Raw genomic sequence first — 25,808 nt, 5'->3', positions numbered from 1 at the left:
TAGCTCAGGCTGACCTGCTCCCTGCCCCTCCCGAAACAGGATCTTCCTCTAGCCCAGATTGAACTAAAATTCATTTTGTAGTCTCTCAAAAGTGGTTTCAAACTCACAGTGATCCTTCTACCTCTGCTTCCCAAGTACTGGCATTTAAAGGCATGTACCACCAAGCCCGGATTAATTTTTAATTTTATTTTTTTACCACAGAGAGACAGAATTGGTCACTAGGGCCTCCAGCCACTAAAATCGAACTCCAGATGTATGAGTCATCTTGTGTGCATGTGCAACCTTGTGCGCTTGCGTTACTTTGTGCATCTGGCTTATGTGGGATCTGGAGAGTCAAATATGAGTCCTCAGGCTTTGCAGGCAGGTGCCTTAACCACTAAGCCATCTCTCCAGTCCCCCTTTTTTATTTTGGAGGTAAGTCTCACTGTAGCCCAGGCTAACCTGGAATTCACTATGTAGTCTCAGGCTGGCCTTGAACAAACAGTGATCCTTCTAACTCTGCCTCCTGAGTGCTGGGATTAAAGGCATGCTCCACCACACCCGTCTGGTTATAGTTTCTAAAAGCACAGGTATGTTTATAGTTTGGCCTTCTAAGCAACAGACTTAGATTTACTGTTTTACATTCCTCTTTGAAAGATGCTAACCTGAGGAAGCAAGAGCACAATGGCAACGCCTATGAGTGAACAACCAACCAACTTCAATTTCATCTCTCAGGACCCTTAAAGACAGGGTCTGCAACCGCAGGTAAGAACGAGGGGGACAGCCTTTTTTTTCTTTTTCTTTTTGAGACAAGCCAAACAGTCTGGCCTTTTTTTTTTTTTTTTTAATGTGAGAAAAGGGGGTGGGGAGAATTGGCCCGCCAGGGTCTCCAGCCACTGCAATCGAACTCCAATGTGCACGCTCCCTTGTGTGCATGTGTGACACTGCGTGTTTGTGTCACTGTGCGCCTGGCTTATGTGGGACATGAAGAGTCGAATATGAGTTCTTAGACTTCACAGACAAGCATCTTAACCACTAAGCCATCCCTCTAGCCTGGGGGGGGGGGAGTCTTTCTATAAAACTAGAGGGAAAATTAAAACTGAAGCTAGCGCACCTACTCTCACCTGGGAAATAATGAACCAAACTACGTAGGCACAGGCCCGAGGAAGGAACTTCTGCATAAGAGCAAGCACAGCAGACGTGTGCACCAGCCTTCTAGCAAGGAAGGGCTGTGCAACTTGCACAGAAAAGCAAAGTACACACCTACTGCCCACAAATCAGGATTTAAAGTAACCTGTCGTTTAATTTGCCACCATCACAGTTCCAAGTAAAGTACAGTTAAAGTTGTTTTTTTTTTTTTAAACTGTAACCTAAGAGCTATAAAAAGCAGGAGCTTAGTTAGCCCCAAATATATCTTGATTTATAAATACAATTAAACAAAATGAAAATTTGGTAACATGGAAATAAGAGACTAGATCCCAAAGTGCAAGGTCATTCAAACAACCTGTGCTGAGGCCAGAGAGAGAAGGGAAGAACAAGAAAAGCCAGTGATCATCAAATCCATGGTCTAACCCACCCACCAAGTACATTTCAGATCGAGACCCTGATATTCATATTCACTACAGACCAACACATTTCTAAGGTGAACAATAGTTTGGGGATCTGAGTAAATGCAGTTTTGTAGGTGATTTTTTTTCCCCCCCAACGTGGTGTCTTGTATAGTCCAAGCTGGCCCTGAACCCAAGTTTCTCCTAAATCAGCCTCCCAGACGTGTACCAATTCTACCACCCCATATTACATTTTTACAAAATGCATCCTTACCCATCTAGGCACAAGAAGTGATAATACTATTACCTCAGCTTTAATGTTAATGTGCATTAAAACTGTAAGAAGACAAAGCATTAGTGTCACGTGTTTATTCCTGCTTGCTTCTCTTATTAACCAATAATGTACCATTTTGCCTTGGAGCACAGACAAGCAAGAAGGTAACAGAGCTGAGGGCATTGCTCTGAGGAGCTGCTGCTGCACAGCAGGTGTTTGCTGACCGCACAGCTTCACAGCGTCCAGCTCCTGTCTGGTACTGATGGGCTCAGAATGGCAAGAACAGGCAGCCAGCACTGGGCAGCTCATGAAGCTCATACACCAAGCTGGGAGTGAGAGGAAAAGAATGCATGTGTGCACACAGAAATGTGGACAGAGAGCACAAGAGCGGGAGACACTGGGAAAATGGGTCTAAGTGGAAGTCAGCAGGAACAGTCTAAAGGCCACATGCTACCTGAGCCCTGCACTTGATGTGATGGGGACAAGCAAGGAAGAGAGAGGAGGGCTTTTCTAGGAAGGTGGTAGGTACAAGTCTACAGAGCAGGATGGTGAGGGTGTACTTGGATTGGAATCACCGACTCTCAGATCTAGCACCATCTACTCTCAAGTTTACCATCAGAACTAAAGAGCACAGGTGTTCATTTGACTTACCTAACACCAAGCTCAACATCATACAAGCAGCTGAAAGCTGTGATACTCACAAGTTACACAGAACTTTCATCTACATCTTTGTCCTGACCCAATGTACCTAAGTGACCAGTGAGGATTGGCTGAGAACTACTGTCACACAGCCAGCTTAGCAGCAGCACTAAAGAATGACAAAATACATCACTTGCACTATGAGTAGTTAGTTATGCCAAGCAGAGGTGGGAGAGGCCTATCTACGTAAATAGCACAGTGAGATTAGGCTTCCATAAACTGAAGCCTCTCCCCGGTGTTACTCTATATACCCTAGCCTGCATTATTTTTCTTGTCCTTATTACATTCTGACAAAGAATGTATTGATGTGATTATTGCAAAGGTGTGCACTGTAAAATACGGTCATTCTCCATTAGATATAAGTGGTTTGCTTAGTTCGGTCCTTTAGCCCCAGTGTGTAGATGCTCAATAAATATTTACACATCAAGTGGAAGTCATAACTGCAGAGTGAAGTTTCTCTATGTTCTATAAGAAATAATTTGCTTTAAGAATCTATTTTAGGGGCTGGAGGGATGGCTTAGCAATCAATTATGGCATTTGCCTGCAAAGTCAAAGGACCCAAGTTCGATTCCCCAGGACCCACGTTAGCTAGATGCACAAGGGGGCACACATATCCAGAGTTCATTTGCAGTGGCTGGAGGCCCTGGCATGCCCATTCTCTCTCTCCATCAAATAAATAAATAAATAAAAATAAAATATATTTTAAAAAATTTAAAAAGTGTCAGGAGCCATTTGGCTGTCCTTATATCCATAGCTCTGGGCCATTTGGCAGCAAGACTTTAGCACCTACATGTAAGCAAGATTATGTATATTCAGTGTTACTGATAAGAGCTGGCCTTCCTTAAGACTTATGGTTGTATTGCTGGGATCAAAGGATTTGTTTGTTTCTCAACCTTGGGATAATCTTTTGTACTGAGAAGTGATTGAAGTGCAAAACTCTTTAACAGAAAGGTGTTGTTTTGATAAAAACTCGTGTGAAGCTCATGGAACTTTTGTCCATGGGCAAACTGTTTACTAGGAGATATAAAAAGGACTGCTGAGAAATAAACGGTGCTTCAGTCATTGCTTCAGTCCTGGACTAGAGTCCTTGCTTTCATTCTTTCTCCTGTCTTTCTTTAATCCTCACTACCCATCAGACTCAAACCCTTTCAGCCAGCGGAATAGAGAGCCCAGATGTTAATCCAGGCAGCTACAGACATCTGATTTTTGACAAAAATGCCAAAAATACTCATTGGTGAAAAGACAACCTCTTCAACAAGTGGTGCTGGGAAAACTGGATATCTATGTGTAGGAAGATGAAAATAGATCCTTGTCTTTCTCCATGCACAAGAATCAAATCCAAGTGGATCAGGGACCTAAATATCAGACCTGAAATTGCTAAAGGAAAAGGTAGAGGAAACCCTTCAACATATTGACATAGGTAATAACTTTCTGAATATAACCCCAATTGCTCAGAAAATAAAACCACTAATCAACCACTGTGATCTCATGAAATTACGAAGCTTTTGTATAGCAAATGGCACTGTGAATAGAGCAAAGAGACAACCTACAGAATGGGAGAAAGTCTTTGCCAGTTACACATCTGACAGAAGATTAATATCCAGAATTTACAAAGAAGTCAAAAAATAGAACAGTGTTGGGCATGGTGGCACACGCCTTTAACCCCAGCACTCAGGAGGCAGAGGTAGGAGGATTGCCATGAGTATCAAAGCCACCCTGAGACTCCATACTGAATTCTAGGTCAGTCTGGGCTAAAGTGAGACCCTACCTCAAAAAAAACAAAAACAAAATAAAAATTAAAAAACACAGAACAATAAGAAATCAAACAATAATATCAAAAAATGGGCTGTGTTTTCAGATGGCAGTGACCTTGGGATGACTCAGAAGGTATCATGGTGATGGAAAGAAATCTCCGGAGTGCTCAGTACTGCAATATCTATCACACCTTCCAAGGCTCAGGGTCTAATGTGAAATAAGTGGTAGAAAGAATGAAAGAGCCAAAGGAAGGGCAGGACTCCATACAACATGCTCCCTCCAGACACAAAATAACCTGGATATCCATGGCCTTACAGTGCCTGACACTACCTGCATAAGATCATGACATCAAAAGTAAAAGAGAGACTGATTGAGATGGGGAAGGGGTATGATGGAGAATGGAGTTTCAAAGGGGAAAGTGGGGGGAGGGAGGGTATTACTATGTTGTTTTTTTTTGTTGTTGTTTTTTGGTCTCTGCCTCCTTTATTATTTTTTTTATTAACAACTTTCATGATTATAAAAAAAAATCCCATGGTAATGCCCTCCCTCCCCCCACTTTCCTCTTTGAAACTCCATCATCCCCTCCCCACCTCAATCAGTCTCTCTTTTATTTTCTTTTTTTTTTAAAATTTTTATTAACATTTTTCATGATTAGAAAATATATCCCATGGTAATTCCCTCCCTCCCCACCCCCACACTTTCCCATTTGAAATTCCATTCTCCATCATATTACCTCCACTATGGGGTATTTTTGTTTGTTTGTTTTTTCGAGGTAGGGTCTCACTCTAGCCCAGGCTGACTTGGAATTCACTATGGAGTCTCAGGGTGGCCTCGAACTCATGGCAATCCTCCTACCTCTGCCTCCCAAGTGCTGGGATTAAAGGCGTGCACCACCACGCCCAGCACTATGGGGTATTTTTTATAATCATGGAAGTTGTTAATAAAAAAAAGAAAAAAAGACAACAGGTGCAATAGTGGCACATCTATCATGGTGGAAACCAACTGCCCTCTAATTGGACTGGAGGCGCTCTCCGTGGGAGGGAATACATCTCTAATACTGAAAACTTAAAACAGGGGTAGTCTTGAGCCCTAGGGGTGTAACATCTGCTGATGTCTGGATAAATGTATATACTATGCTTATCAAACTGCCGAGTAAGCCCTTATCTTAATATTCATACCCTTATATTAATGCTATTCTCACTTTGGGTACAGAATCTTCTCTTTCCAGATGGCAGTGACCTTGGGATGACTCAGAAGGTATCATGGTGCTGGAAAGAAGTGACTGGAGTACTGAGGAACATCCTGATCACACCTTCCAAGGCTCAGGGTCTAATGCAGAAGAGGTGGTAGAAAGAATGTAAGAGCCCAAGGAAGGGTAGGACTCCGTACAACGTACTCTCTCCAGACATAAAATGGCCTGGATATCCATGACCTCACAGTGTCTGACAATACCTACACAAGACCATCATAAGAGGAGGAAAAGATCATGACATCAAAATAAAAGAGAGACTGACTGAGATGGGGAGGGGATATGATGGAGAATGGAATTTCAAAGGGGAAAGTCGGGGGAGGGAGAATATTAGCATGGGATTTTTTTATAATCATGAAAGTTGTTAATAAAAATTGAGGAAAAAATAAAGGGCTGTGGCTGGGCATGGTGGCGCACGCCTTTAATCCTAGCACTCGGGAGGCAGTGGTAGGAGGATCACCGTGAGTTTGAGGCCACCCTGAGATTACCTAGTGAATTCCAGGTCAGCCTGGGTAGAGTAAGACCCTGCCTCGAAAAACCACCACCAACAACAACAAAAAAAATGAGCTATGAAACTAAACAAAGAGTTCTCACCTGAAGAAATACAGATGGCATATAAACATCTGAAGAAGTGTACTACATCCTTAGCCATCAGGGAAATGCAAATTAAAACTACCTTGAGATTCCATCTCTTTCCTGTCATAATGGCTACCATCAAGAAAACAAATGACAATAAATGTTGGCGAGGATGTGGTAAAAGGGGAACCTTTCTGCACTGTTGGTGGGAATGTAATCTGGTCCAGCCACTGTGGAAATCAGTGTGGATGTTCTTGAGACAGCTAAAAATAGATTTTCCATATGATCCAGCTATAGCACTCCTAGGCATATAGCCTAATGACTCTTCTCGCTACCTTAGAGGTACTTGCACAACCATGTTTATTGCTGCTCTATTCACAATAGCTAGGAAATGGAGCCAGCCTAAAAGTCCTTCCACAGATGAATGGATAATAAAGATGTGGTACTTCTACACAATGGAGTTCTATTCAGTGGTAAAGAAAAATGAAATTATGAAATTTTCAGGGAAATGGATGGGTCTGAAAAAGTAAGGTAACCCAGGCCCAGAAAGCCAAATGTCATGTTCTCTCTCATATGTGGATCCTAGCTACAAATGTTTAGACTTGTGTGTGATCTGGAACCAAAAATCAGTAGCCCATAAGTTAGAAAAAGGCTATAAGGGAGGGAGGAGAGGGAAGGACTTAAGGGGATGGTATTGTACATATGTAAGTAGAAGAAGATTACAGGGAGGGAAAAGGTCTAAGAGAGGTCAGGGGAAGAGATTGTATAAAAGAATGGCAGGGGGAGGCTCAATCAAAATTCAAGATATTCTGAATAAGACATATGAAAATCTACTTTCTTAAATAATGGCACATCCAGAAACCATAGATTGTTACTAGAAAATTTTCAGTGCCAGGGATGGCATACCTTCCAGTGAGTCTTTGGCCAGGGAGGTCCTTGTTGCCTCCAAAACATTACAGGCTATTGCCAAGGCCCTTGGTTCCCCATGAGAAACAGATGGTGAGACCCTATTGCCGAAGACTTCACATACCTGAGCAGCAAAGTCACTGAGAAATCAAGCTGGTGCTGAGCTGAAAATCTTTTCCCTGTAGCCCAGCCAACTGAAAGCTGGAAAAAGTTGCACTGTATGCAGCATTATCGGAGACAGAAGTCCATCAGTAGTGAAAACAGTGGACACTGGAAGCCTCAAGTTTGTCCAGACAGGCTGAATGATTAAACGAGTGCAATAGGGGCATGTCTGCTCTGGGGGAAACCAGCTACTGTCTAATTGGACTGAAGGCCCACTCTATGCCTGGTACGGAAAGCCTAATCAAAAGCCAATGGCAGGGAGGTCATGAGCTTTAGGGGTATTAAGCCTGCTCTTGTCTGGATAAATACATATATTACTCTCACCAAATTGCCCTGAAAGTACTACACTTAATGTTCATAATCATATATTAATGCTACTCTCACTTCTGGTTAGAGAAGCTTCTCTTTTCAGATGGCGATGACCACTTGGGATGACCCAAAAGGTAACATAGTGCTGAGAAGGAGGGATGGAAGAGTGTCCAGCACTGAAACATCTCACACCCTCCAAGACTCAGGATCCGCGGAAGAGGTGGTGGAAAGAATGTAAGAGCCAAAGTAAGGGTACCACTCCTTACATACAACTGTCCAATGCCTACCAATACCTACACAAGACCCTCATAATAGGAGAAAAATATGATAACATCAAATTAAAAGAGAGACAAATGGAGAGAGGGAGGGGATATGACGGACAGCAGAGTTATGAAGGAGGAAGTGGGGGGAGGGAAATGCCATGGCTTGTTGTAAGTACAGAAGTTGTCAATAAAAAATGTGTGTGTGTGTGTATATATATATAAATTAATTAAAATAAATTTTAAAAAAGAATCTATTTCATTTGAGAATGAGAAAAACAAAGGGAGCGAGACAGAGAGAGAGGGAAAGGATGGGCAGATCAGGGCCTCTAGCCACTGCAAATGAACTCTAGATGCATGTGCCACGGTGTGTATCTGGCTTGATGTGGGTACTAGGGAATCAAACCTGGGTTCACAAGCACACACCTTAACAGCTTAAGCCATCTCTCCAGCTCCTGCTTTAAGTATCTAAAAAACAAGCCAGGTGTGGTGGCTCATGCTGTGGAATCTCAGCACTCGGCAGGCAGGGGTAGGAGGATCGCTGTGAGTTCGAGGCCACCCTGAGACTACATAGTGAATTCCAGGTCAGCCAGAACTAGAGAGACCCTACCTCAAAAAAAAAAAACAAAAAAACTAAAAACCAGTTTCCAATAACAGACACTTCAGGAACAGATTCAGCTCACTAATAAACTGGCAAACTTCCCAAGTATTCTGCGTCTGGCTCGTCTCCAACATATGGAAAGCATGGAGACGAAAGATAGCAGCGCGGGCAAGGAGGCCCTCTTACTGCGCTGCTCAGTTCTCACCGGGCCCTTCCTAGGGAAGTCCAGGTAAAACTGTAACATGCAGCTCTTCACTACTAGAAGGACCTTGGAAGGCACAACAGAAAACTGCACAGAAGACTACACAAAGAGGCAGAGAAGCTGGAAAAGCTTGGCCTCGAGAGGGAAAGACTGAGAGATAACTTCAGTGATCTACAGGTACAACAGAGCTCTTTCCAGACGGTGTAGTGGTCAGATGCTTTCCAACATCTATTAATAGGAAACTAAAGGAGTTAAAAAACTGACTGAAAATGAACCCATCTAAGGATTAGCACACAAACTGCGTGAGATACTTTAGGAATTTAGAATTAGAACCCTGCCTGGACACTGTCAATAGACAGCATCTTAGCTCTCAAGAAAATGCATTTGCCTGGCGTGGTGGCACAAGCCTTTAATCCCAGCACTCAGGAGGCAGAGGTAGGAGGATTGCTTGATTTTGAGGCCACCTGATACTACAGCACTTGGGAAGCAGAGTAAGAGGACTGCTGTGAGTTCAAGGCCAGCCTCAGACTACATAATGAATTCCAGGTCAGCCTAGGCAAGTGTGAGACTCTACCCTGAAAAAAACCATCCAAACAAAAAACTACTGTTCATTAATAATGACCATGTAATACTACATTTAGTAAAAAGATAAACTGAAGATACCATTTTTTGAAAATTCATTAAAAAATCAAGGAAACTGTCTGGAAGAAAATTCTTCTGATTACTTGTGATTCTTTAAGTTTATTTTCACCTTCTCAAGTTCCTAGAATTGGGGATGTGGTACGCTATATACAAAATGTAAACATTTATGCAAAACAAAAATATCCAGGTGAAATGACTCCAAGCATACTGATAATAAAGAGGAAACTTTCACTAAGCAAGTTTCTTGTGTGGTAACTCTATCATTCCATCTGTCAGAGCAGCTGTGTTCTACTATGAAGACACTAAGGTGTTTATGTAAGTATGTTACCACAACATACTGACAAGCCTACAAACCGGTTTACTGTTAGTAGTTTCTGATATCCCTAAAACATGTAATTGCCAAATTTAAAAACTGTACCAAGATGAAGATTTTATTTATTTGCTTTCAAACAAAGAAAGAGAGAGAATGAATGGGCACACCACAGCCTCTTCCCAACGCAAACAAACTCTAGATACATGGGCCATTTTGCGCATCTGGTTTTACGAGGGTACTAGGGGTCGGAACCTGGGCCATCAGGTTTTGCAAGCAAGTCCAAAAACTACCAAATTTTAGTAACTTAAGATTATAAAAACTTCTGGTTTCTGACTGTATCTTGAGTAAGAACCTTCCCCCCTTTTTGAGATAGGGTCTCACTCTAGTTCAGGCTGACCTGGAATTCACTATGTAGTCTCAGGGTGGCCTCGAACTCGAAGTGATCTTCCTATTTCTGCCTCCCAAGTGCTGGGATTAAAGGTATGCGCCGCCATCCATGGCTAAGGGAATATTTATTTATGAGCGAGAGAGGCAGATAGAGAGAAAATGAAACTTCAAATTAAGCCAGTGAAAAATGAAAAAATGAATTATTAGGCTGAATTTTCACTGTTAATTTCCATGAGCATATAAAAATATCCTAATGGAGAAGCTGTCTTTATTTTTAAAAACTCAAAGATGAGAGTCTTTTTCAGACTTCATGTGATAAAAATGTAACACCAGCTAATGAGAATTTCATGCATTTAAAACCTTCACATTATTAAATATAGTACCACTCATTTTATACCAACTAAGGCACAGAATTTCAGATTGACTTGTGCTCAGTTCTACTAAAAAATAATTTTGGGGGCTAAGGGAAAAGCAAATTGGTAAAGTGCTCCCAAGCAAGCACAGGAGTTCAGTTTGGATCCCCAGGACCCACATAAAAACTGGCTGTGCCGGGTGTGGTGGCACACGCCTTTAATCCCAGCACTTGAGAGGCAGAGGTAGGAGGATCACCATGAGCTCGAGTCACCCTGAGACTACATAGTGAGTTCCAGGTCAGCCTGATCTAGAGTGAGACCCTATCTTGAAAAAATAAAAACAAAAAAACCCTGGACGTGACAGTGGGTGCCTATAATCTCAGAGCTGGGGAGGCAGACAAGAAAATCCTAGGAACCCGCTGGCTAGGTAGTCAGTGGGCTTCATGTTCAGTGAGAGATCTTGTCTCAATAAAACAAGGTGGAAAATGATTGAGGCTAACACCCAATGTTAATCTCGAGACTCTACCTGCATATACAAAAGCCAGGCGTGGTGATGCATGCCTTTAATCGCAGCAGAGGTAGGAGGATCGCCATGAGTTTGAGGCCACCCTGACTGAGACTACAGAGTGACTTCCAGGTCAGCTTGGGCTACAGCAAGACCCTACCTTGAAAAACCAAAACAAACAACAACAAAAAAAAACTTAGCACTTCCATTTTCTAATTATATAAGCACTAATATGCTAATCTTAAAACTATCAGCTTATATTAATCCGAGACTATTCTTTATTTTATATAGATTTATATGTGATAAACAGAATGAATAAATAAGAATGTGAAAAGGTCACTACAGATGGAAGCCCCTGAAAGGTGAAAACTGACTACTTACTCTGAAGTCACACCTGGCACCTGACATAAAAAGCAGTTCTCTCCAAGGGCTATGTGCAAAGTAGCTTATATCTTGATGATGACTCTGTTATTTACCATTAGAAACATACCATCTGGCATTTATTATTCTAATTAATTTTTATCTTATTTTTGAGGCACGGGATCACTGTGTAGCCAAGTTTGGCTTTGACCTCACCATCTTCCTGCCAGTCTCCTGAATTCTGGGACTACAGGCATGTGCAATCATACATGCCTTACACTCTCAATACCCCGAATGCTGAGGTCACAGGCATGCACCATCCTTCCAGGCTTCTATGTTGCTTATTTATGACAGACTCTTCCCTCTGGTAACAGTTCCAACCTGTGGCAAGCAAGCTGGCTATGCTAGAACTCATTCTCTTCTTCTTGCCTGTCAGTACAGTGAAGTTGCAAAAAAAGGGGTCATAATGGCTCCAGGGCCGGGCATGGTGCACACCTTTAATCCCAGCACTTGGAAGGCAGAGGTAGGAGGCCACCCTGAGACTACATATTGAATTCCAGGTCAGCCTGGGCCAGTGCAAGATAGAGTACCTTGGATCTCTAAGGAGGAAAGGAGCATGTGTAAACAACAGCTTAAGTATCTATGAAGCATGGGACACAGGTCTTGCTGGGGTGTAGCTCAGAAGCACAGTGCCTATCAGTGTGAGGCCTGAGCTCTAGACTTGACCCTATGCACCACACATAAACAACTCTTGCTACTTAGGGCTGGACAGATGGCTAAGTACGTAAGAGGCACTTGCCATGCAAGCGTGAAGGGCTGAGACTACCTGAGTTCAATTTCCAAGCTATCTAAGTAAACGGAAGTGGCCCAGGCCTATGGGAAACAGAGTCCATAGAGTCCCTACGGTTCACTGGTCAGACAGTCTCCCTAAAAACCAGCAGCTCCTGCCAGGTGTGGAGGCACCTTGATCCCAGCACTCTGGAAGCAGAAGTAGGAGGATCATGCTGAGTTCACGGCCAGCCTGAGACTACACAGTGAACTCACGGCCTGGGCTAGGGTAGGACCCTACCTCAAAAAACAAGAAACAAATAAACAAGAAACACAGCAGCTCCAAGTTCCATAAGTGACTCCTCAAGTAAACATGCCGGTTGGGGCAACATGGACACCTGATGAGCTCCTGTGGTCTCCACTAGTGTGTGCATAGGAGATGCACGTGTGCACACATGTGCATGTACCACACCACAAATACACACAAATAATGGTTTTATTATTTTCATTTTGCTCCTTTATATGGCAATCCTTAAAGCAATTAATTACAAGACTGTGTTGGTGGGCAGATGATGTATAAAGGGACACATGTTGTGACATCACCACAAAGAAAGGACAACACAATCCAATATTCCACAAGTGTGGGTGTACTGTACTCAAGTTTTGCATATTTGAAGTTGTATTAGTATTAACTGAACTAGGTTATTTAAAAATGCCAACTGTGGGGGAGAGATGGCTTAGTGGTTAAGGCACTCGCCTGAGAAGCCAAAGGACCCACGTTCAACTCTCCAGGTACCACGTAAGCCAGACACACAAGGTCACACATGCGCACAAGGTGACACACGCATCTAGAGTGCGACTGATGTGGTTGGAGGGCCAATTCTCTCCCTCTCTCATAAAAATTAAAAATTAAAAAAAAAAAAGAGCTAAAGCCGGGTGTGGTGGTGCACACCTTTAATCCCAGCACTTGGGAGGTAGGGAGGTAGGAGGATCATTGTGAGTTCAAAGTCACCCTGAGACTACATAGTGAATTCCAGGTCAGCCTGGACTAGAGTGAGACGAGACCCTACCTCAAAAACCAAACAAAAAAAGCTAACTGTGGAGCTGGAGAGATGGCTTAGTGGTTAAGGCACTTGCCTATAACGGCAAAGGACCCAGGTTTGATTTCCCAGGACCCATGTAAGCCAGAGGCACATGCATATGGAGTTTTGTTTGTAGTGACTTGAGGCCCTGGTGTGCCCATTCTCCCTCCCCACTCAAATAAATTTAAAATAAAATAATTTTTTTTTAATGCTGTGAGCCAGGTGTGGTAGCACATGCCTTTGATCCGAGCACTCAAGAGATCAGAGATAGGAGGATCACTATGAGTCCAGGCCAGCCTTGTACTACAGAGTGAGTTACAGGTCAGCCTGGACTAGGGTGAGACCCTACCTCAAAAACAAAAACAAACAAAAAAAGCTAATTGTGCTGGGTGTAGAGGCCTTTAATCCTAGCACCTGGAAAGCTAAGGTAGGAGGATCACTGTAAATTAGAGGCAAGCCTGGGGCTTACAGAGTGAAATTCAGACCAGCCTGGACTAGAGTGAGACCTTGCTTTAAAAAAAATGCTAGCTGAGCTGGGCGTGGTGGCACATGCCTTTAATCCCAGCACTTGGGAGGCAGAGGTAGGAGGATCACCATGAGTGCAAGGCCACCCTGAGACTACAGAGTTAATTCCAGGTCAGCCTGGACCAAAGTGAGACCCTACCTCGAAAAAAAAAAAAGCAACAACAACAAAAAAATGCTAGCTGTAATGCCTAGGGCAACCACTAATAAAATAACACAAAATATACAGTTAAAGACACAAAAGGGAACAAAAAGAAGAAAAGAGAACAAAAGAAACAAAACGGGCAGGGAGATGGATGGTTCAGCAGGTATGAGCACTTGCTGCATAAGCATGAGGCCCAACATTCAAATTAACAGCAACTATGTAAAAAAGCCAGGCATTATGGCACATACCTGTAACCCCATTTCTGAGGAGGCAGAGAAAGGAGGATTGCTGTATCTTTCCAGTCAACTAGCTAAAAACAGAGTTCCAGGTTCAGTGAGAGGCCCTAACCCAAGGCAATAAGGTAAGAGAGTTAGAGAAGACTCCCAATGACCTCTTTTAGAGTCTGTGCCCAGGCATGTGCATCTATGCACACACACATGCAGGCACACACATCATATAAACTAAACACACAAAGAAAGAAGGACTCAAGAACTCAGCAGTCTGAGGCAGGAAGATCAGAAGTTCAAGAATGGCTTGGGCCACACGGCAAGATCAGATCCTGCTTTAAAATTAAAAAAAAAAAAAAAAAACGGAACTAAAATAATTTTTCTCAGCTGGGCATGGTGGTGCACGCCTTTAATCCCAGCACTCGGGAGGCAGAGGTAGGAGGATCACTGAGAGTTCAAGGCCACCCTGAGAATACATAGTGAATTCCAGGTCAGCCTGGGCTAGAGTGAGACCCTACCTTAGAAAACCAAAAAAAAAAAAAAAATTTCTCTAGAAAATATAGAAAGGGCTGGGGAGAGACAGCTCAGTTGATAAAGTACTTATCTTGCAAACATAAGAGCCTGTGTTTAATCCCTAGTCCTCACATTAAAAAAAAAAGGGGGGGCTGGAGAGATGGCTTAGCGGTTAAGCGCTTGCCTGTGAAGCCTAAGGACCCTGGTTCGAGGCTCGGTTCCCCAGGTCCCACGTTAGCCAGATGCACAAGGGGGCGCACGCGTCTGGAGTTCGTTTGCAGAGGCTGGAAGCCCTGGCGCGCCCATTCTCTCTCTCTCACTCTCTCTGTCTTTCTCTCTGTGTCTGTTGCTCTCAAATAAATAAATAAATAAAAATTAAAAAAAAAAAGGGAGGGGGGAGCTGGGTATGGGGGCGCACACCTTTAATCCCAGCACTTGGGAGGCAGAAGTAGGAGGATCAGCAAGTTTCAGGCCATCCTGAGACTACATAGTGAATTCCAGGTCAGCCTGGGCCAGAGTGAGACCCTACCTCGAAAAACCAAAAAAGAAAAAAAAAAAAAAGTTAAAAAAAGGTATGGTAGCCCACATGTGTAATCCAGTACTGGGAGGTAGAGACAACAGGACCAGTCTAGCTTAATGAAGCAAGTTCTAGGATAGAGAGATCTTGTCTCAAAACATAGCTGGTAAACTGGGTGTGGTGGCACACACCTTTAATCCCAGAACTCAGGAAGCAGAGACACGGATCACTGTGAGTTCGAGGTCACCCTGAGACTACATAATGAATTCCAGGTCAGCCTGAGCTAGAGTGAGATTCTACCTTGAAAAAACAGAAAAAAAAATAAATAAAAAGTAGATGGTGCCCAAGGAATGACAGCCAAAGTTGTCCTGTGGCCTCCATACCCATATGTACATATGTACCCCCCAATATCTATTTAATCCAAAGGATTAATGGGCAAGGAATTTTTTTAAAAAAGAATATAGGCCAGATGTGGTGGTTCATGCCTTTAATTCCAGCACTCAGGAGGCCCTAGTGCGCCTATTCTCTCTCTTTCTCTCATATATATATACACATATGTGTGTGTGTAAAAGAGTAAGCGTGGTGGCGCACGCCTTTAATCCCAGTACTTAGGAGGCAGAGGTAGGAGGATCACTGAGTTCAAGGTCAGCCTGAGACTACATAGTGTATTCCAGGTCACAGCCTGAGCTAGAGGGCGACACTACCTCAAAAACAAAACAAAACAAACAAAAAAAAGTAAAATAGAAAAGATGCGTCACATAAAGTCATCAAGAGAGAGTTAAGAATGGCCACACTAGTATCAGACTGGATCAACTTTGAATAAGGGAAAGGACATTACATAACAAAGTCTATCCACAATGAAGATGCAACTATAAACATGTATGTATCTATCAACTGGGTCCCAAAATATATGAAGCCAAAACTACAAAATGCAGAAAAACAGGTAATTCAACAACAGCTGGAGACGCGAACACCTCACTCCCATGAGCAGAGTGAGCAGGCTCAGCAGGGTCACAGAAGACCTGAGTAGTGGCGCAAACCAGGCAGTCCTACGACGCCGAGCGAACACGCGCCCGACAACAGACCGCACCCTGCAGCACCGCAGCAGCACCCTCAGGGACACGCTGCACCCTAGGCCACCAAACTGAAAAGAACGGAAATCACACAAAGTACATTCTTCAAACAGTGAAATAAAATTAAGGATCAGTAACATAAGAAAAAAACCGTAAGTCAGTAAAAATTAAACATTCTTAAATAAATTCAAGAAGAGAAATAACATGAGTAATTGGAAACTACTTTTAGATGCATGAAAATAAAAACACAAACATCTCTATGGGAAATAAATGTTCAAATGAAACTTATACATGAATGTGTATAATAACAGTTCTAGTCACTGTAGCTCAAAAGTGAAAACTACTTAAAAATCAAGTAACTGAGAAATGAATAAAAATATAGCAAATCAGGCTGGAGGGATGGCTTAGCAGTTAAGGCATTTGCCTGCAAAGCCATAGGATCCAGGTTCGATTCCCCAGGACCCACGTTAGCCAGATGCACAAGGGGACACACACGTCTGGAGTTCATCTGCAGTGGCTGGAGACCCTGGTGTGCCTATTCTTGCTCTCTCTCCCCCTCCATCTTTCTCTGTCAACTAAATAAATTAATTAAAATATTTTAAAAATATATAGCAAATCTGTAAAACAGATTATTATTCAGCATAAAAGGAAAAGTACTCATTATATTGACAGGTGACTATCATCAAGAAATAAGTATATTTCATACTTGTATGTGAGGCCAAGAAGCCTCGAGTGTGGGCTCATCCTCTTCTGGATCAAAATCCGGATTATCACTTGGAGGAAGAGTACGGAAGATGTTAGCACTGATCTGTAAAGAAAAGAAAAGTCTGGATTCATGTTCTTAAATTATTATAAGTTGAACTCAACAATGAAACATGAGATACTTTAACGTAACTTTTAAAAGAAAAACTGAAGCTGTGGCTATAAATTTAGTTCAAACCCTACACCCTCTTCAAGTACATACATGAAAAGGAGCAGCAAGGCAGAAGAGGAGCTCTTGCAGGGAAAAGGACAACTTTAGCTCATCTTCCTACAGCTACTTATGTATTTATCTACTAAGGTTTTTCGAGGCAGGGTCTCGCTCTAGCCCAGGCTGTTCTGGAATTCACCATGTAGTCTCAGAGTAGCCTTAAACCCCTACCTCTTGCCTCCCAAGTGCTGGAATTAAAGGTGTGTACCTCGCTACTCAGTCTCCTCCTATGTATTTTAATCATGTTCTGTAACACAACAGAGTTTGGTAAAACACCTCGTTCTTATACATAAGGGAGAGGACAGCAGGGTAAAATGTCTTCACTATTATAACATAGCTCATAATACCTTGTAGGAATTTATTGTACTCACTGTATCTCAATACTCTTACACCTTCAAAAACATTAACTTCTCTTAAATCAGGAAGTGTTTTGAGAACCATCTTAGATCTAGTGAGATGGCAGTATTGATAACTCTACCCTATGCATCATCTGACTCAGCACCAAGGTAAGAATCGTGTATCCTTCTCTCTCCAGCAAAGGAATGACTGTGGTCCCAACCCACAATATTTTTTGTTGTTGTTTTGTTCTTTCAAGGTAGGGTCTCACTCTAGTCAAGACTGACCTGGAATTCACTATGTAGTATCAGGGTGCCTTCGAACTAGTGGAAATCCTCCTACCTCTTACTCCTAAGTGCTAGGATTAAAGATGTGCGCCACCACACCACACCTAGCTACAACCCGTAATTCTTTAAGTAAGATGAACAGACTATCAGATCAAATAATTTAGTAAACATTTAAGGCTAAACTATTGAGGACTGATCATTTGAGATAAGAACTATTGGGAGGATATGAGGGTATGACAGGCAATGTATGTTGGTATAACAAACTTCTGACTATTATAAAAGTAGCATCTAAGACAGGCAAGTAAAAGTATTACATTAATCCTGATTCAGAAAACAACAATCTAGGATTAGTTGTAATTCAAAGCCAATATTTAGGAGTTAGACCAGAACAGAAAGAGTAGCAAAAGACCTTAGAACCTGAAAAATGAAGTAAGTCTCAAAACTATCAGCAGCAAAAAAAAAAAAAGTTATTTCTGTAGACACCAGTAAAATAACCTCTATGTAAAAATTCTTCAGAAGCGTGTTAAAGAAGTTGGTGAGGTGGCTCAACTTTTATCTACACATAAAATACTCAGCAGTTTAAAACAATGAAATACATACTTTTTTACATGAGCTAAGAAATTAAACCTCAAAATTTATTTATAGCAAATTAGCCAGCTGTGGTGGTTGATGTGTTTAATCCCAGAACTCAAGAGTCTGAGGAAGGAAAACTGCTATGGGTTCAAGGCTAGCCTAGGGCTACAGAGTGAAGTCTAGGTCAGCCTGGGCTATAGTGAGACCTCTCAAAAGTTAATATATAGTAAACTACAGAATAAATTAACTCAAGTATTTTGAGTGCTTTCACTAGGGAAGTTAAGAGAAGGGGACAGCTTAACATATGGGGTCTGAAAAATAGAGAGGGTGCTAGGGGTAGAAAGGTTTAAGCAGGAGGGGGTTGGCAGAGGGTTAACCAAAACTAAGGACTATGAAAAAGCCATTAGAGCCAGGCATGGTGGCTCACATCTTTAATCCCAGCACTCGGGAGGCAGAAGTAGGAGGACTGCCATGAGTTCGAGGCCACCTTGAGAGTACATAATGAATTCCAGGTCAGCCTGGAGTAGAGTGAGACACTACTTGGGGTGGGGAGGGGGAGGGAAGCCATTAGAAACCTACATGTTGTAAAATAATTTAAAAACATAATTTAAACAGTTTGAATGGAGATACCCTATGTGGCTGGATAATGCTGCTCCCCAAAGCCAAAGGTTATTGGGTGAAAATTCTAGTACCACAGGTGGGGTGTGGGATACTTTCCCGTGAGTTGTTGGCCAGGAAGGCCCTTGAGGCCAGACCTCAAAACAATGCAATAGCCACTATGCTTGACTGTCCGACGGCATTAAATGATAAGAACATTGCTGAAGGTGCCACATGCTTCAGTTAGCAGAATACTAGCAAGTCAAGTTGGAAGCTTCCTCCCTAGTGGCTAGTACTAACAGTGCCAGAAACAGGCTGCCGAGAAAGAAAATTAATCCACAAACTTACCAGCTGTGCTACAATACTGACGCGCTGGCAAGGTGTGCCCACTAGTGCAATGGGCATGACTGTTTTGAGGATAAGCTTTCTTTCTTTTTTTATTTCCTTGGTTTTTCGAGGTAGGGTTTCACTCTAGTCCAGGCTGACCTGGAATTCACTCTGTTGTCTCAGGGTGGCCTCAAACTCATGGCGATTCTCCTACCTCTGCCTCCAGAGTGCTGGGATTAAAGGTGTGCACCACCATGCCTGACTGCTTTCTTTTTTTTAAAATATATTTTATTTATTTGAGAGAGACGGGGGAAGAGAGAGAGAGAGAGAGAAAAGGCGTGCCACAGCCACAAGCCACAGCAAACGAACTCCAGATGCATGCACCTCATTGTGCATCTGGCTTACGTGGGTCCTAGGGAAATCAAACCAGGTTCCTTTGGCTTTGCAGGCAAACACCTTAACCGCTAAACCATCTTCTCCAGCCCCCAACTGCTTTCTGACTGAATTTGAGGCTCACACACCCACAGGAGCAAATTCATGCCTAGTATAACTCTGGGCAAAAGACCTTGGTTGTGAAAGGCATAGGGCCTAGGGGGAACTTAGTACTGCTGTAATGCTAATGGAAAGTCTACAAAATATTTATGCTGTACTCATAGATTAGTGCTGTTTACAGGGCTGATTACAAAAGTTTCTTTTTACAGTGGCCAGAAGTTAATGCAGAGGTGCATAGCTGGCAAAAGTGCTCCCATAGGTGACTACTGTGTGCTCAGCCCTAAGTAGGAATATATATCATCCCTTCCCATGTTCAGGGAACATCATGGAGAGGTAACGTATGAAGTGTAAGGGATGGAGGATGGGGAGGAGGGCTGTGGAATGCTTCCTTCTGGACACGACAGGGATACAACACTCATGAACTCACAGCAGCTGTGGTTTCCTCCACAAGTTTGAGCCTGTCAGTATTTTGTCATAGGTGAAGGAGGGGCTTATGGGATCCCACTCCTCCCATGGTAGCTATTGGTAATTAATGGCTGCTGGAGGAGAAAAGTCATGATCTTCAGTGACGTAGCCACTGGCAAGCTGCAACCATGCTCATACAATTTACCTCCTAATTTAACTTGGGGGCAGGTCACAAAACAAAACAAAAAATAGCTCATGAAAGTAGGAATGGGGCATGGAAAAAAGAAGGGTTTTAGCAAAGTGGGAAGGGATAAGAAAGGGTAATGGGGGTGAATATGATCAAAATACATACATGTATTAAATTAAAAATAAATTAAGAAAAGATATTCTGTTAATGACTAAAGATATACAAATGTCTTTGAATCATTAATACATAAGTCATAGGATAAAATAAAACTCTCCAGAAGTTTCCTCTGTGCACCTCAGTGGGTAAGCTTCAGAAACATCCATCTTTTCGAAGAATCACCTGGGAAACAATTACGGTACTCCAGATTGCTACAAGCTACTTTTTGTTGGTAATACCAGTAAGACCAAAAAGCCCAGAAGCAGTATCCTAAGAGGAACGCTGGTTTTGATGCTATTTGAGCCCCAGAAGCTTCCAATACTGCAGACTACTTTATGCTCTGTAATGAGGCATCCTGATGTTTCAAGAATATATACTAAGTGGGATGGAAAGACGGCTCAACACTTAAAGCACTTGCCTGTAAAATCTAAGGACCTGTATTCAATTCCTCATGACCCACATAAAATCAGAGGCACAAGGTGGTGCATGCATCTGGAGTTCACTGCAGTGGCTGGAGGACCTGACATGCCCATTCTCTCTCGCTGCTTGCAAATAGATATTTTAAATATATGGGGGGCTGGAGAGATGGCTTATTGGTTAAGGCTCTTGTCTGCAAAGCCTAAGGACCCAGGTTCAATTCCCTAGTAAGCCAGATGTACAAGGTGGCATATGTATCTGGAGTTTTTGTCTGTGGTGGTTTAGAGGCTCTGGCACACCCATATTCATTCATTCATTCATTCACTCATTCATTCATTCATTCTCTCTCTCTCTCTCAAATACATAAGTAAGCCAGGCGTGGTGGTGCATGCCTTTAATCCCAGCACTTGGGAGACAGAGGTGGGAGGATTGCCGTGAGCTCGAGGCCACCCTGAGACTCCATAGTGAATTCCAGGTCAGCCTGGGCTACAGTAAGACCCTACCTCAAAAAAAAAAAAAAGTAAATAAAATATTTTTTAAATAAAAATAAAGCCAGGCATGGAGGCGCATGCCTTTAATCCCAGTACTCGGAAGGCAGAGGTAGGAGGGTTACTGTGAGTTTGAGGCCACCCTTAGACTACAGAGTGAATTCCAGGTCAGCCTGAGCTGGTGAGACCCTACCTCAAAAAGCAAAAAAAAAAAAAAAAAAAGAAAGAAAGAGAAAAAGAAGACTATAACCAAGAATGGTGGTGCATACTTTTAATCCCAGTTCTCAGGAGGCAGAGGTAGGAGGGATCACTGTGAGTTTGAGGACACCCTAAGACTACATAATGAATTCCAGGTCAGTCTGGGTTAGAGCAAAACCCTACCTCAAAAAACCAGTATCTATATATTAAACTACAATCTAGTGGGAAGATTCCAGAAGGTTCTGCATCATTTGATATGATATGCCTGAAATAAAATACACCTGAATAACAAGGAATTCAAAACCAACTATAGAGGTGGAGAGATGGCTCAGTGGTTAAAGGCACTTGCTTGCCAAGCCTGATGGGCTGGGTTGAATTCCCCAGTATTCATGTAAAGCCAGATGCACCAACTGGCACATATGTTTGGAATTTTGTTTACAGTGAAAGCAGGAGGCCTGGCTTACCCATTCTCTCCCCCTCCCCTCCTCCCTTCAAATAAATATGTAAAAAAATTTATAAAGATTAAAAATAAAGTATCTACCACCAGAATATCAAAATTCTTCAATAAAAAGCTTTTAAAAAATCAGCTACCTTTGAACATTTTTTAAATTTTTTAATTTATTTATTTGCAATCAGAGAGAAAGAGAGACAGAGTATGAGAGAGAGAGAGAATGGGCATGTGAGGGCCTCAAGCCACTACAAATGAACTCCAGATGCATGTGCCCCTTGTGCATCTGGCTAACGTGGGTCCTGGGGAATCGAACCTGGGTCCTCTGGTTTTGCAGGTAAACACCTTAACTGCTAAGCCATTTCTCCAGCCTCCTTTGAATATTTTTAATGATAAAACAAAAATCAAAATAGAAAGTCTATAAAGCCAAGTGTGGTGGCACATGCCTTTAATCCCAGCACTTGGAAGGCAGAGGTAGGAGGACTGCAATGAGTTCAAGGCCACCCTGAGACTACATAGCAAATTCTAGGTCAGCCTGGGCTAGAGCAAAACCCTACCTTGAAAAAAAAGAAAAAAATTTTTTTAAAAAGAAAGTCTCTTAATATTTAACATTTATGGTCTGGAGAAATGGCTCAGCCATTAAGGCATTAAGGATGTATGCAAAACCTAATGATCCAGGTTCAATTCCCCAGTATCTATGTAAAGCCAGATGCACAAAGGTGCACATGCATTTGGAGTTCATTTGCAGCAGCTGGATGCCTAGCATGTCAATTCTCTATGTCTCTCTTCTCTCTTTCCACTTGCAAATAAATATTTAAAATATATGTATATATAGCATTTGTATTCTTAAACTTTTACTCCCTTTTTACTATCGGTGGGAGTCTAGGATGCTCATTTCATTCTGGGTTAATGTCTTCTCTATATCCAATCTTTTTTTTAAAAAAGTTCAAGGCTTTGTTTCTAATAATACAACCCAAATTTCCTAAGTCTCTCTGACAGCTCTTCTAATGCAGTGAAAGAAAACTCACGAAGGATGCTAAGGTCCAAGTTGTCTTTCCGATGACCATTCTGCTATTCGCTAGAACATATACTAAGGCATCTACAGGGTATACTTGCCATTAGCTGCTATGCAGTGGTGTAAATTTAAACGATACACTCAGTGACTATGATTGCTTCCAATGAATTGTATAAGAATGCAACAAAACACAAGTCACAAATCCTAAATGAATATCTTTTGATGGAGAATGAGGGGCTATGAAAATTGCTCAGTGGTTAAAGGCATTTGCTTGCAAAGCCTGTAAACCTGGGTTCAATTCCCAAGTCACCCATGTAAGCGGAGTGGAAAATTGTCTGGTGTTCATCTTCAGTGTGCATGCACACACATGTGAAAATAAATTCAGTGCACCTGTTTGGTCTTCAATCCATGAAACTAGGTGTAGAATTTTCCACTTACAGAGTCATGTCAGTGGTCAAAACATTTTGCACTTCAGGTTTTAGAGTTTTGGATTATGGTTGCTTAGTAAGAAGCATTACTTAGCTTCTTAAAGATCCTAAGTTACAATTACTGTGTGATTACATTAAAATAGTCTAACCAGGATTTCTTTAAAACTTGATTCTCTTAGTGCTGAAAATGTGTTGTTCACACATCAGGTCTGACCCTTTGCAAGTTCTCAGTGGTGAGTCATTCTCTAAGTCTGGACTCGTGAGGCTACATCTTTCTTCTAAGGTCAGGTCCGCACTACCCAGTATGCAGCCACCGTGGTTATTACATTACATTCATAGACTCCTACGAGTAACAGCCACACCAATGAAGTGGATGATCTTTTAAACAGACTATTTTTTTTAATTTTTTATTTATTTATTTGAGAGCGACAGACACAGAGAGAAAGACAGGTAGAGGGAGAGAGAATGGGCGTGCCAGGGCTTCCAGCCTCTGCAAACGAACTCCAGACGCGTGCGCCCCCTTGTGCATCTGGCTAACGTGGGATCTGGGGAACCGAGCCTCGAACTGGGGTCCTTAGGCTTCACAGGCAAGCGCTTAACCGCTAAGCCATCTCTCCAGCCCTAAACAGACTATTTTTAAGAACATCTTTTATGTATGTTAATTCGTGTATACTTATTAAAAGTTAGTCTAATCATACACCTCAGATCTTACTTTGAATGTATGTAAGTCTGAGGAATACAAGACTAGAGGCTTACCATTTTTACTATATCAGCATACGCTGACTCAACAATGACACCACGATTAGTTGAAACATACTCGACCAGTTCATTCAGAGTTGCTCTTTTAATTTCTTTGCTCTTCAAGTCTGAAACAGAGTCCATGAAATCAAACAGTACACAACACTGCTGCAGCTTCTGGCAGAACAGTTCCTGTTGCTCATTGGAAGTGGCATCTACAAAAAAAAAAAACAGACAAACTCCGAGTAAACGACGTGAAAGTTTCTGGTGGAGTTACCTTCTCATTGCTGGGACAAAGCACCCAATCAAAAACTGATGGGAGGAAAGAGTTTATTTTGGCTCGTAGTCTCAAAGGGAAGCTTCATGACGGCAGGGAAAGGCATGGCATGAGCAGATGCTGGACATCACCTTGGCCACAGCAGGTAGAAAACATCAGTAAGAGTGAGCTGACCTCTGGCAAGGGGGAGCTGGCTATAACTCCCCAAAGTCCACACTCAGAAAACATCTCCTCCAGCAAGACTCCACCTCCCAAACTGCCACCAGCTTGGGACCATGCAGTCAGAACACGAGTTTATGGGGACATCTGATTCAAACCTCCCCTGTACTTTTATATATTAACTTGTAGAAGTTATTGGCATATATATATAAGTTCTCTAAGAAATTTAGTAATAAATTCACCTATCTAACCCTACTATTGAGGGATTTCTCCTGGATCCTTCTGTCCCTGGCCTTTTATTTATTTATTTATTGGCTACTATATTTTGATTAAGTTTCTGATTCAATCACCTTTTGGAGTTTCTCTGAGGTGGGAATATTTTAATAAAAGGCTGTTACTTTGCAGTTTATTTTAATTTCAGATGATACATAAAAGTTACCTGTGTTTCATGGTACTGCAGTAGGAATGGAACAAAATTTGACCTATAAATGATCATGTATATTACCCTTGATTGTTCCAAAAGGGGACCACCCATCATCATTTGAAGCAGATCTGTTTCTCTGCTCAGTTACATTTTAAAAGACTGACTGGTAGATTTATGTGTATATAAATATGTTCTCAGGCGTTGAGTGTGAGCGTGCACAGAGTATGTGTCTCCGCTTACTGCTCCACCTCAGCTGAGGCAGCGTTCTCTGGATCTCACTCTGCTGTTCTTTTTTTTTCAAGGTAGGGTCTTGCTCTAGCCCAGGCTAGCCTGGAATTCACTATATAATCTTGCAGGGTGACCTTACACTCACGGTTATCCTCCTACCTCTTCCTCCTGAGTGCTGGGATAAAGTCATGTGCCACCATGCCTGGCTTTTTAAATTTTTAAAATTTTTTAAAAATTGATTTGAGAGCAAAACAGACAGAACAGGCATGCCAGGACATCCAGCCACTACAAATAACTCCACACACACACACACACACCACCTTGTGCATCTAGTTGACATGGGTCCTGGTGAATCGAACCTGGGTCCTTTGGCTTTGCAGGCAAGTGCCTTACCCGCTAAGCCACCCCTCCAGCCCTCACTCTGCTGTTCAACTTGCTGCGCTGACTGGGGAGCTTCCAGGAAACTCTCATCTCTGCTTCCCACTTTTCCCACTTCACGCTGGGATGCAAGCTGGGCTGACAGAAGCCGTGGTCTGTACTCTGAAGTGGCCAGCACTTTACCCACTGCACCACCTCCCCGGTCCCTGCTCATTTCTTCTGAATGGCCTTGTTCTTAATGTCTTTGGTTAGTTTTATCCCTAAAGTTAAAATGGTTACATTGATTTCAATTAATAGGTAATGCTTTCTAATACTGGTACCAAAGTATTTCAATGAATAAGCAGATATGTGCTT

The 25,808-nt window shown here is 42.3% G+C and overlaps 1 protein-coding gene across 1 annotated transcript in view; it reads right to left on the bottom strand.

Moving 5' to 3' along the window:
* The window catches only part of Ppp2r5a (protein phosphatase 2 regulatory subunit B'alpha), an 89,606-nt gene that overhangs the window by 17,741 nt on the left and 46,057 nt on the right, over nt 1–25,808 (bottom strand). Inside the window, exons 2-3 of the mRNA XM_045145949.1 lie at nt 24,007–24,203; nt 16,633–16,734 (exon numbers count right to left, since the gene is read on the bottom strand). Of these exons, the coding sequence (XP_045001884.1) occupies nt 16,633–16,734; nt 24,007–24,203 (299 nt within the window). The remainder of the gene's footprint in view (nt 1–16,632; nt 16,735–24,006; nt 24,204–25,808) is intronic.

Source organism: Jaculus jaculus, chromosome 1 (assembly GCF_020740685.1).
Source record: "Jaculus jaculus isolate mJacJac1 chromosome 1, mJacJac1.mat.Y.cur, whole genome shotgun sequence".
NCBI classification, from domain to species: Eukaryota; Metazoa; Chordata; class Mammalia; order Rodentia; family Dipodidae; genus Jaculus; species Jaculus jaculus.
Note: the sequence above shows the minus strand (reverse complement) of the source record. Positions and strands in the feature narration are given on the sequence as shown.